Source organism: Peromyscus maniculatus, chromosome 14, assembly GCF_049852395.1.
Source record: "Peromyscus maniculatus bairdii isolate BWxNUB_F1_BW_parent chromosome 14, HU_Pman_BW_mat_3.1, whole genome shotgun sequence".
Taxonomy (NCBI): domain Eukaryota; kingdom Metazoa; phylum Chordata; class Mammalia; order Rodentia; family Cricetidae; genus Peromyscus; species Peromyscus maniculatus.
In genome coordinates this window covers 39,345,254-39,358,632 of record NC_134865.1, presented here as the reverse complement: position 1 = coordinate 39,358,632, position 13,379 = coordinate 39,345,254, and the positions used below count along the sequence as shown (strand labels likewise).

The 13,379-nt window shown below is 39.0% G+C and overlaps 1 protein-coding gene across 13 annotated transcripts in view; it reads left to right on the top strand.

Moving 5' to 3' along the window:
* The window catches only part of LOC143268441 (uncharacterized), a 146,815-nt gene that overhangs the window by 1,790 nt on the left and 131,646 nt on the right, over positions 1 to 13,379 (top strand). For 3 of the 13 annotated variants that reach the window (XR_013044352.1, XM_076550841.1, XM_076550839.1), the window contains exons 2-4: positions 3,190 to 3,280; positions 4,768 to 4,801; positions 5,780 to 7,557. The exons of 1 other annotated variant lie outside the window; for it this stretch is intronic. Coding sequence is in view for 7 of the 12 variants with exons in the window: in XM_076550841.1 (XP_076406956.1) it covers positions 3,190 to 3,280; positions 4,768 to 4,801; positions 5,780 to 5,834 (180 nt within the window). In the remaining 5 variants the exon portion in view is untranslated. Of the gene's footprint in view, positions 1 to 3,189; positions 3,281 to 4,675; positions 4,802 to 5,678; positions 7,558 to 13,379 lie in introns of those variants that run through there. 9 more of the 13 variants (XR_013044349.1, XR_013044351.1, XM_076550842.1 and 6 more) reach the window with 5 other exon arrangements.

Here is a 13,379-nt window from a genome sequence, read left to right as displayed (position 1 = left end):
GTGCTGATGTGGTATTTTTTTTAACAACTGTCTGGTCCAAAAGAAACTTGGGACCAATGGCTAATTGTGGTGCCTATTAGCATACCAACACATGCTGGCCTTCAGACTTCCTCAATTTCACAACTACCTGTGGCTCTTCTCACCTCACTCCCCTAAACTTCTCCAACTCATGGACACCTCCACACCCACCCCGCCCCCAGCTTCTCTTTCCTATATAATCCAGCTGTTTCAGCCTTGCCCCTTTCTCCTCTCATGGCTAGGTCCAGCCTGCTGGCCATATTTAACCTACTATTCTCTCTCCCTGCTCTGCACTCCTTCAAATGCCTCTGGCTATACTCTCATATCTGGGAAAAAAAAAAAAAAAAACTCCCCTCAACTTTGGAGGGGTCATGTCCTCACTTTATATCTCTGGTGCCTAAACCTTCACTTTGTACAAGAACTTTTAGAGTTGCCTGAGAGATGTTTTTACCAAGGAAATGTCCCCCCCATCAAACTTCAGATTAATGAAAATATAGAATAATAATGTCTAGTGCTGCTAGAGGATTAGAATTAAATAGGGCTTTGAAATTATATTAAGACTTTGATAGTTTTGTCAGTATTTTATGGTGTATCATTAGGAAAATTTATTGGGGTGTCCAAGCATGATGGAATATGCTTGTAATCCTAGCCCTTGGGAGGCTGAGACAGGAAGATTGCAAGTTTGAAGGCAACCTGGGTTACATAGAAAATTTGCTAAAGGCTCACTTTAGTAAAATCTGGACTCTTACTTGATTTGGCCTGTTACTTCCATGCACTGCTTCAGCGGCTGTACTTACTGTAGTTGCCATACTTTATCAATGCAGTAGCGGTGTGACAAAATGGTCTCTTAATTTGTGAGTTAGATTGTACAAAGACTTATATGGTACTTTTTATTTTCATTTTTATTAGCTGTACAAACTACTGTGTTTTCCTGTGACATTTCCATTCCTTTAAAATGTACTTTGACCATACTTACCCCTTCTATTATAATTTCTTTTTCCAGTTCCCCCTTCCACCTTCCCAATAGTTCCTCTTTTATTTCCATGTCCCCTACATTCCACATGAGAGGAACTATGTGATACTTATCTTTATGAGACTGATTTTCATTTAACATGATTTCCAGTTTCATCCATTTTCCTGTAAATTACATAACTTTGTTTTTTTTTATAATTGAATAGTATTCCATGTGTAAATATACTACATTTTTTAATCACCCATCTGTTGTTGGACACCTAGGCTGTGTTGGCAGTGAATAATGCCACAAGGAAAATGGATGTGCAAATATCTGTGTAGTAAGATGACTAATTCTTCTAGGCATTGTCCCAGAAGTGGTATAGCTAGGTCATGTGGGAATTCTGTTGTTTTTTTGAGGAACCTCCATACTGTTTCTCATAGTGGCTCTATTTTACATTCCAAACAGTGATGTATAAGTTTCCTCCCCTCCCCACATTTGTTGCTTCTTGTTTTCTTGATACCCATTATGACTGGGGAAATTTTCTCTTCTCTAGTAGCTAAAGATTTTCGACATTTTTCATATATATTTTGAACATTTTATTGTATTTACGGGCATGAGTGTATTGCCTGCACATATGTCTATGCACAATGTACATGCAGTATCCTTGAAGGCCAGAAGAGGGCATCAGAACTTCTGAGACTGGAGTTACAGACAATTGTGAGCTACCACAAGAATACCGAGGTCCTCTGTAAAAGGACTTAATGCTCTTACCTCCTGAACCAGCTCTTTAGCTCCCTCTGTGTTTATTAACCATTTGAAAAGTTTGTATTTAGTTCATTTGCCTACTTACTGTTTGTTGTTTTAATGTATGTTTGTTTCACTTTATGTGTTCTGGATAACAGCTCCCTTGTCAGATTAGTTACAGAGATTGGAGTCTCTTGACTCAAATGATTGTTTTCTTTGCTATGCAGCTTTTTACTTTAAGCAATCCCATTTGTCAATTCTCACTATCATTTCATGATCTATTGGAATCCTATCCAGAAAGTTGTTGCCTGCATCTGTATTTTCCTATAATCATTTCAAGGATTCCAGTTTTAAGATTTAAGGCTTGGGGTTGATTTTGAGCTGATTTTTATTTTTCTCCACATGTACCATGGCACACACACACAGATGAACATAAAAGAAAAAACTTAAAAAGAGTCAACATTAATATTTATATAGAACGGTGCTAACCCAAAGTTTATAAATGTGAGAGGTCATTTTAATGGACAACCTAAAGCAACTAGTGTGTGTGTGTGCTTTGTTTGAGTGTGTGTACATACACATCCATACATAAGAGTTTTGATGTTTTGATTTGATTTGCTCTTTTGAGACAGGGTCTTTCCCTGTAGCCCATACTGGAATCAAACTTGACAATTACCCTGCCTTTTATCTCAAATGCAGAGATATAGTCATGTCCCAATGGCTTAGCTTAAAGTGTGTATTTTCTTGTTACTGCCAGACCACTAGCCTCTGAATCATAAGCTAATGATTGTCAAGATACTTTGGTAGCCTTAAGTGTTGTTACCTGCATTCAGGGATGCTACTGAGAATTGAGGCTGAGAGTTGTTAAACTTTGTAGAGTGACTTAAGCTAAACCAGGTAAAATGTGTGGCTTATGTAAGAGACAGTGATCAGCTTGACTTGTACTGGTGATCCATATTTGAGAGCTAAAAAAGTATAAATATAGGGAACCTTGAAAAAAAGCTGTAAAATTAAAATTTTAGACTAAAAAAAAAGACCTATAACAAATATAAATGACACAATCTAGCAAGATATATTAAAAAAAAAATTCTTACATTGGGAAAAATGTTGTGCCTGATAGGACAGTGGACCAAGAGGCCAGAGATCCCAGTGACAGTCCCAGTCAAGGCAAGTATGAATTAACTGTAAGGAAAGAATTGATCTTAACCAGACCTGGGGCTACTTAGGAGGCTGAGGCAGGAAGGGACACAAATTCAATGCCTTCTTGGGCAATTTAATGAGACCTCAAAATAAGAAAATTTAAAGGTCTGATGATATAGCTTATATATATATATATATACATATATATGTATATATATATATACACACACACACATACATACACAGAATGCTTATTTAACACATACAAAACTCTAGATTCAGTTCTCAGTATTGAAAAGGAAAACAAGGCTCTTTTTTGTGGCACCTTCTAGGTGGTTGGCTGTGTCAAGATGAAGCTGAATATCTCCTTCCCAGTCACTGGCTGTCAGAAACTCGTTGAAGTGGATGAAGAACGAAAGATTAGTATGTTGTGAGAAGCACCTAGCCACAGAAGTAGATACTGATTCCCTGGGTAACGAGTGGAAGGGTTATGTGGTTCTAATCAGTGGTAGGAATGACAAACAAGGTTTTCCCATAAAGGAAGATTTCCAGATCCACAGCAGAGTGCACCTGCTGTTAAATAAGAGGCTAAGAATTATAGACCAAAGAGAACTGGAAAGAGGTAAAATCTGTTTACAGGTGTATCGTGGATGCCAATGGTTTTTGTAAAGAGAGAGAGAGAGAAGGATGTTCCTAGGTTGACAGATCTACTGTGCCTTGTCACTTTAGCCCTAAAAGGGCCAGCAGAATCTGAAAGCTTTTCAGTCTCACTAAAGAAACTGATGTCTGCCAATATGTTGTCAGAAAGTCCTTAAAGAAGCTAAAAGATTGTATTAGGGTTCTCTGTAGTAACAGAATTTACAGAATTAATCTTGGGGGATTTCCTAGAATGACTTATAGGCTGTGGTCCAGCTAATCCAACAATGGCTGGCTGTGAATGAAAAGTCCAGGAATCCAGTAGTTGTTCAGTCCATGAGCCTGGACATCTCAGCTGGTTGTCGATATATGCTGGAATCCCAAAGAAGTAGACTTAAATGCCAGTCAGAGAATGCTTATGAGGAGAGAGCAAGAAGGCAAAGAACAAAAGCTTCCCTTTCCCATGTCCTTATATAGTCTTCCAGCAGAAGATGTGGCCCAGGTTAAGAGGTAGGTTTTCCCAACCCTAAAGATCTAGACTAAAGGTATGGTCTTCCTACCTCAAGAATCTGGATTAGAAGTGGATCTTCCCATTTCAAATTAAGCAAAAATCTCTCACAGATACGCCATTCTATTTTTGGGTTTTAATAAATTTCAGATGTAGTCAAGTTGACAATCAAGAATAGCCATCAAAGAAGCCAGAACCAAAGCACCCACATGCCCTGCAATACAAATACCGAAACATTACTCTGAAGAGGGTTTGCGGGGGAGTGGAATGTACTGGCTAAATATATGCCTTATCAGATCATGGTAGCCAATCACAGGAAAATTATAAAGGGGAAGAATAGTATGTATTAATTTTTCACTAATTATCTAATATTTCAAGTTGGAAGTAGCTTAAAATATAATGCTCATAGAACAAACACTAGTCATATAAAGAAAAAATGTACTAAATATCATTTTATTGTAATTTGAATAAATTGATATTAGAAAAATTTTCATTGTCATTATTTACATATATTCTTATGCATATATTATTCATTTATATGCATAACAATTACAGACCATTCCCACTCCCAACCTCACACATCTTTCTACCATTCCTGTCCGTCCCCCTGCTCTCCACAAATTTCTAACATTCATGTCCATGTATTTTGTTTGTGACCCATTGGGTTTAACCAGGGTTGTCTCTGTGACCATGGACTTGGAGCTGTAGGTCTGATGGGTTCAGCAGTACACACACAACTGAAGACAATTAATTCTTCCTTTCCCAGAATCTATCACTCTCCAGCAGTTCAGCAGTAAAAGGTAAGACCTCATGAGCCCCTCCCCATTCCATGCCTGATTATAGACAGGACTAGTCTTGTCTGAGCCCAATGTAAGTAACCACTATGGTTGTATCATCTAGAGAATAGCATTTCACAGCCCTCACCCTGTCTTCCAGCTCTTAGATAATTCTTACCCCTTCTGCAAATTTGCTGAGTCTTAGAATGGGTGGTGTAAATATCTTGCTTAGGCCTAAGTCCACAACCGTGACTTATTCTCAGCATTTTGGGCAGCCATGGGTCTTTGCATTCATTGTCATTCACTGTGAGGAGAGGGTTCTCTGATTAAGGCTGAGAGTAGCTTTTATCTATAGGTATAAACACATATTTAGAATGTAAGTTAATGCTATGTCAGCTTCCTTAAGTGACAATACTAAGTTCGTCCTCTGAGCCTGTGACCTCTACAGGCCTGAGTCATTAGTGGGTTTTATAGTGCCAGGCATGGGTTACTCCCTTCCCTTGTGAAGCAGGCCTCAAATACAATCAGAAGGCAGTTGGTTACCTAAACAACAGTCATACCACTATTTCACAGGTAAGTAAAAGCCCTGCAGGTTGACATTTTAGTTCATACAGTTCCCTGTGGTCCTCCCACCTCCCACACCCCCCAGAGGCCAGCACAGCTCCCACCTAGCACTTTGAAAGCTAGCTAGCAGGGAGGAGGTTTCCAGTTCAGTTCCATATTGTGTTTTTCATATCTTGCAATCAAGATGTGTGATATCTTATGCAATATGATCTTGTGGGCAACCAAGAGGACTAACAGGAGCCTGTATTGTAACTCTCTTCAGTGTCTCTTGTGTTTTTTATTTGGGTTACAAGATAGTGGTATTCCATATGGTTTCTTTATATTCCCTTTGTCCCAGGTAATCCTTCCCACGTCATCGCTGCAATCTGCTTCTCACCACTCTACCTGCTTCAACCTTAACCCACAATGTCCCCCTTTACTTTCCTTTTACTCCTTCAGATGCCTCTCTCCAGGTCTCCCTCCCAGCCAGAAGCCACTCAGCCCTTTGTTTTAAGGAACAAGAGTGGAGAAAGTACCTGAGACACAGGAAACCAAAGACAACAAACATAGCTGCCATAAAAAATTTCACTCTTAGCTTTTCTCTTCAGTCCTTGCAGTCTCTCACTAATCTCCAGCTGTGTAGCCTATTTAGTTGTCAGCTGACAGGAGCCAGGAGAGTGCAGTAGGGAGAGCCAGGCTCCTTGTATTGCTAGAATAGAGGTGGGGCGGAGACAGCTGTGGTTGTAGTGCATCCTCTGCCATAGAAATGTTACTGCTTCTCTACCCGTGTGGTACTAATGATAATTATCTTATCTATTTGGTGTTGTCACAAAATATAAACTTACATTTATTTCTTGAAGTTCTAAAGGCTAGAAATTCCAAGATTCAGTGACTGGTTAGAGCATAGGTTCATAGATGGGATCTGCTAATTGTTTTTACCATTGTAGAAGGGGGAAAGGCGTCTTTTTGGGGTCACTGTAATATTGTCATAACTTAATATTGTCATAACCATATCCTGACCTCCTAATACTGGCATAGTGGCAATTGGGTTTTGACATAAGAATTTAGGAGAGACACAAGCATTCAGACCACAGCAAATGTTTCTGGATAAACTGAGTTAAGGTACCTAACATATTTTGTTTTGGAGATAGGATCTCACATAGTCAGGCTGTTCTCCATCAAACTTGCTTTATGGCCAAGGTTGACTTTGACCATCTGCCTCCCCCTCTGGGTGCTGAGATTATAGGCATGCAACACCATACCCACCCACCACACTGGGATTCTTAGAATACTGTCCTTGTATTATTGTGCACTACTTGAATGTTGTAGGTTGGATTGTTTGTTTTTTGACTCGGGGTTTCTCTGTGTCGTCCTGGCTGTCCTGAAACTCACTCTGTAGACCAGACTGGCCTTGAACTCAAGAGATTCGCCTGCCTCAGCTTCCCAAATCCTGGGATTAAAGGTATACACAGCTGGCTTTTAAATTGGATTTTTTAAACCTTTTCATTCATATATTTTGGTGAGATGAACTCATCACATGGACTTGATTGAAGTTTTTAAAAATAAGCAAAATTTAAGCATATGTCTAGAATTATGAGCATACAGTTTTCAGAAGTATCATGTAAATCAGTCTAATGTATTATTCTGCTTAGGTAAATTTAAATTACAGCTGAGATTAAGTAGTCCTGCCTTGTACTTTTGTAACATCCTTTCCTGTTTCATTGGTAAATACTTCACTGTGAATCTCTAAAGGATAATCTAGTTGCATGCCATTATCACATCTTAGTTTTTCAAAAATCTGGTTTTATGGAGGAAAAGAGATAGGAGACTTTTCTGGGTTAATGAAACTAAGAGATTTAGAAACAAATGCAATACTTAAACTTGGTCTCCAGATGCAGAAGGAAATGGGCATGAAAACATTGGAGACCTTTTTAACACATATATACTAAAAAAAAATAGCAGAAGGCATTATTTTTCTGAGTAATAATGGTGCTTGAGTTAGAAGATGCATACTGATGTAGTTAGGATAAAGTATAACAATGCAAGTGTAGCTATGGAGACAAGTGTATAGGTAAGGCAGATAGAACCTTCTGTTGGTGATTGTACTAGTGTACTGTTCTTTCAAGTTTTCTGGCATCTAAAATACTGTATAATAAAACATTGGAAATAATTTTAGATTTATTTGAAATAAATACAAGTGCAAACAAAAAATTAAAACTCTTGTATTAAAGACTGAATTTTTATGGTTTCTCCAATTCTATATGTTGATATCTTTGCCCCCAGCTTAAAAAATTATTCATTATTATATGTGTGTATGAAATCCACAGGTCATGTATGGAAGCCAGAGAACAACTTGTGGAGTAAATTGGTTCTCTTTGGACCTTAATGTGACTTATAGGGATCAAACTCAGGTCTCCAGGGTTGAAGGGCAAATAAGAACCTTTACCCACTAAGCCATCTTGCCAGCCCCAATCTCCACTTTTTATGGTATTAGGAGATGGCGCCTTCAGTAGGTAATTAGAATTAGATGAGGGCATATAAGTGGGGGTTAAATAATGTTCCAGGAAATAATCAAACTGCTTCCATGGAAACCTGTTGGCATTTAAGTTGTATTATCTACAGGGTACTAAGGCACACGATCATCTTCTCACCTCTCAGTATACAAACACATAACACATTTCTTTAATTATACAGGTGACTTCACGTTTTAGAACAGTAGTTACAGGGTAGGGCACTGAATGTTTGGCTCTGCAATTTACTCTCTGACTGTCCTTGGAAACTTCCAAAATCTCTCCTTGTCTTAGTATCCTTTGTCTGTCAAAAAGGGATGCTTGTCTCAGCCTGCAGTAGTCTTTAGGAGATGAAATTGGCCAGTGAAATTAACTAGCCTCAAAGCCAGCACTTGTAACAACCATCCTCACCTTTTCCTTTCCCAGGTAAATAAAAATCCTAGATTCAGCCGGGCGGTGGTGGCGCATGCCTTTAATCCCAGCACTCGGGAGGCAGAGCCAGGTGGATCTCTGTGAGTTCGAGGCCAGCCTGGGCTACCAAGGGAGTTCCAGGAAAGGCGCAAAGCTACACAGAGAAACCCTGTCTCGAAAAACCAAAAAAAAAAAAAAAAAAAAAAAAAAAAAAAAAAAAAAAAAAATCCTAGATTCAAACTTGTTTAAGGAGATGATGTCCAGTAGGTGGCACCAGCCACATTAAATAAAATACCCTGGTATCCTTGGTCAAAAAATTGGAAGTTATAAAGAAACAAAACCGCTGTAGTAATAATCAATGTACATATCTCAATGTAAGCATACTGTGCCCCCCAAACTAAGCGTGTAACACAAAGTGCATAACATTGGACAGTCAAATGTGCTCCAAATTGTGATTCCAAGACTTTTCTTAATAGGATGTGATTTGGAAAAGTACCCTCTTGAAAACCAGTGATTTTGTACAACCATTGTCTTCACAGACTATTGCTTTACACTGTCAATCACTCAATAACTATTGAGTATTTGCTGTGTGTTTGACACTTGTGGGCACTGTAATAGAACTCTGGATAGATAAGGAGCTGTTCCAGATGAATAGACAGGTTGTAACCAGAGTTGCCTGGCCTAGGACCAGGATTGGGGTGTGTGTTATAAAAGCACCCCCTTTGACTATGCTGTTTATGTCCCAGTCTGAACTTTGCTAGCTCACTCAAATGTTATTTATTTATTATTTATTTATTTATTTTTTTGAGACACATAATTAAAGAAATCAGTATTATATTTTTCTCTGTGTAGCCCTGGCTATCCTGGAACTCACTCTGTAGACCAGGTTGGCCTTGAACCCAGAGATCTGCCTGCCTCTGCATCCCAAGTGCTGAGATTAAAAGTGTGCGCCACTGCTGCCATAGCTTCAAATGTTCTTTTTATCATGGTGTCCACAACCCTTCTACCAACATACCATCTCAGAATTTCTGAAATGGTAACTCCACCCTGGGAGGAAGAGCCACTGCTTATGCTCCCAACTTTCATCTTCTATCCACAATTAAGCTTTATAAGCTTCTTGGAACTGGCTTTCATTTTGGTTTGTTTTTGAGATAGGATCTCATCATGTAGCCCCCAGGCTGACCTCAAACTCATGATTCTCAAGCCTTCACCTGCCTCATTTTGGAATTAAAGATGTACAGTATCACACCTAGTTTGGAACTTGCTTTCTGGTGTGGTAAAATTGACAGAATACACACAACAATTAAACAATAATTTCAGATAGTTGCAAATGCTCTAAAGTGCTTAAAGCAGGGCATGTGCTATAAAGCACCAGTGGCACAGGATGGAGAGAACATCTATATGCTCTGGGCAAAGACTACCTTGTTGGGAAGAAAAGACCTGGGAAATAAAGCCATGGTCTTTGCTAAACCCTTGGGGAAATTAGGCAAGAAAAAACTAAATGCACAAGTGCTGAAGGCTGTGGAGTGGTGGAAGAACTGTGTGACACCTGTATACCTCGAGTTTCATGACATCCTGATGGTTAGATGGAAAATGCCAGCCTTGTTTTAAAAGAGGAGAGATACAGGTTTAATTCAGTTAAGTCACAGGAAAGGAGGGCGACCCCTTACACAAATAGAGGGGTTTCCTTTGAGGGAGCTGAAACACATACCTTACCGTTCTTTTTCTTAGTTTCAATAGTGTTCTTTTGATTCCTTCAATCCATCTGAGTGTTCCTTCCATCTCCTTTCCAGACCATTCTTTAGTTAGGCTTTTCTGCGGGGCTCTGTCCACACTACTCTTCTAATCACCCACTGAATGTTTTCCCATAACAATATTATTCAAAATAGACCACTAGACTACACCCTCCTCTCCAACTCCAGATATTTTTTAATCTTCCAAATTCACATCTCTATTAGCATTTTTCTTTAGCTGCTTATTTGACACTTTGTATAAACACACCTTGAATTTAACACATCCAAAATTGGGATTTGGGGTTTTGAGCCCCCTGCCCCTTTATATAACACAGAAACTGAAGCATGGGCCTCTATTGGGGTTAATCATAATCTCTACCTTGTTATTTGATACATAAAGTATCATGGTTAACATTATTTATGCTTATTAAGACTCCTAGTTCCTCTTTCCCAGAACATTTGAACGAGTGCATTTACACATCCTTCACTTTAGCTTCATATTGCACCTGCCCCTTCATTCCCTCAATCATCTTCCCTTATCCCATACCAAAGTGATCATGTGTTGAAATGTGGATATCTAAGATTAAAATAGCCTGGAATGCTGACGCATGACATGGAGGAAACCTGCCTCAACAGTCATTTGGACCTGCTGTGAACTTTCAGCAAGGACAAAACAACCCCCCACCCCACCCTCGCCATGTGTGTGTGTTTCCTGCTGTAACCTGAGCAAACCCATCCAGACTGATATAAATGCTATGTGACTATACATTTAGGAAACATCTCTCTCAGCCCTTATTTCTTACTGCCTAGCCATCCATGTCTCCCTAAACAGAAATTCTGGAACTGCAGTGTCCCATGCCAACCCTCTTCAATTTCAGTAATTATCATCATGCATTAAGTTACTCAGTCAGAATCCCAAAACAAGAAGCAATTATCTTAATTCCTCTTCTCCCTCAATATTAAGCCTGATCAGTAAGTTTTTCTAAATCTGTCTCTCATACATCCTGAACCTCTGCAATAGCCTTCTTCCTTTTCCAACTTCCAGACTTGGGATAAATATGCCTTCCATTCTACACAGTCAGAAGGTGATAAAGGTTCTACCACAAGAATTCTGTCCCCTGCTCTTGCCCCTTGCCATCTTGTTTGTTCGTGTGAAAACTAAAATGATAGATCCTTTTGAGCCTTTGGGGAAAATGTCTTGTACACAAAAATAAACAAATCTACATTTCTTAGAAGAACCTTTTTAAAATGTAAATCTGGCTGGATGTGATAGCCTCAGCACTCTGGAGGCAGGGGCAGGCAGATCGCTGAGTTCAAGGCCAGCCTGGTCTACAGAGCGAATTCCAGGACAGCCAAAGCTGCACAGAGAAACCCTGTCTCAGGGAAAACAACAACAACAACAAAAACCCTTGTATCTGTATTCAATCCATGTATACTTGTCAGTATTCCTTAAAAATGCAATGTAACTAATCTCACAATATGTACACTTTATTGGTTCTTGTAACTAATACAAAGATGATTTGAAATGTATAGTACATACAGGTATGGTGGTGCACACCTGTAATTCCTGTGACCACACCTCTGTGATACTGCTTTTCGTGGTATATTTGCCTCTCTGTTAGTCATTTCCCACATTAAACTATTAATTTAATTAGAACAGAGAGTGTATCTGTTTTGTTTACCATTCGCTGGATGCCTAGTCCCTAGTCTTGTGCCAATTATAAAATGGGTACACAGTAAGGTTTGATGAATAAATGAATGAGGATCTGATGAAAAGTCTAGTGCCTGGGCTAAAGGCAGGAGAAGCTGATGAAACAAGAAGAAGATAGCCTGGACTTCTTGAGCAAAATTGATCTCACATTTCTCCAGAGTAGCTCCTTGGCCCAAGTTTCCTCACACCATGTGACTAGCTGTGTGGATACACCAGCCACCCAGTGTGCAGGAGAGCAGACATACCACACTCCCAGTGCTTTAATTCCTTGGGAGGAAGCAGAAACATAGAGCCCTCATTTACTAAAGCTTGTTATTTTGCCACAGACACTTAATAACTGGTTTAAACAAAAAATATTAAGCAATCTCTTCTTTGTTTTAGAGACTAAATGTTCCTTTTTTACGAGCAAGTAAAACCACAAAAAGTCAGTAAAATGCAAGCTCTCACACATTAAAAGGAAAGTGTAACTCTACAATCTCAAATCAGTATCTATTCTCTCCTCCATGTTTTAAAATAGTACATTTTTCTTTTCTTGATGATAAAAATAAGACTTCATATAATTTTATATAATTTAATACTAAAATCTTGCAAAGATAAACTATGGAAACAATCACATCAATGGAACTGGCTTTAATTTCTAAATCACAAAAGCTACTATGTCTCCTTTCATCTCCTACTCTCTCCTTGGGAACAAAAAAAAGAAAAGAAAAACAAAAGTCTCATTCATCTCCACTTTAATTTCCTCTGAATCTATTTCTAGGTACCTAGGTCAGCTGATTGGATTAGCCAGGTAATATAACCCACCATTTTGCCTTTATCTTTTACCAGATGAGATTAAAATCTAAGCTCCTTAATTTAGTATGTGAGTCCCTTCATTATCTGGCTCCTGTCCTGCTTCCAGCCTTTCTCACCACTTCCTTCCCTGACTCAGTTGGGAGCTTACAGATAAAGGCCATGGACTCACAAGTCTTGAATGTGTCCAGACCTTTCCTACTCTAACAGAAACTTTGGAGTGCCACATGTTACCAGGGTGTTGAGATCCTCTCTCAGGTTTCCTAGACTTGCTAGTAAAAGAATGTAAAAACTGACTAAGAAGAATGCTTGAGGATAATTTTATCAGTGTTTAAAAGAAAGACCTCTGTAGATAGAGTTTTCTTTGGACAACCAGCTCACAAAAAAAAAAAAAAAAAAAAAAAAACTGACATGGAGACTTATTAATTATGAAAGCCTGGCCTATAGCTTAGGCTTGTTTCTAACTAGCTCTTATAACTTAAATTAACCTAGTTTTGTTAATCTACGTTCTACCACATGTCTTTTTACCTTTCTTTCATTCTGTATGTCCAACTTCCTCCATGTCTTGTTGGCATCTCATTTGTGCCTCGATTATCTCCTCCTACTTCCTCTCTCTGACCTGAAATCCTGTCTATACCTCCTGCCTAGCTATTGGCCATTCCACTTTTTATTATACCAATCACAGCAATGGCCGGCAAGCTTAAATCTCAGCTGCTGTTCTGAGGCAGAAGATGAAGAAGAGTAAGAGAGAAAACCATGCAGTTTGAATTAAGCATATATGTTCAGTAATGGAGGCCAAGCCATATGGTAGATGAGAAGCCACCTAATAAAAGAGTGTGGGGAGCTTCAGAGAAAGAGTAAGGAAGCCCACAGTGTTAGAGAAAGCATGCTTAGGAAGAGGA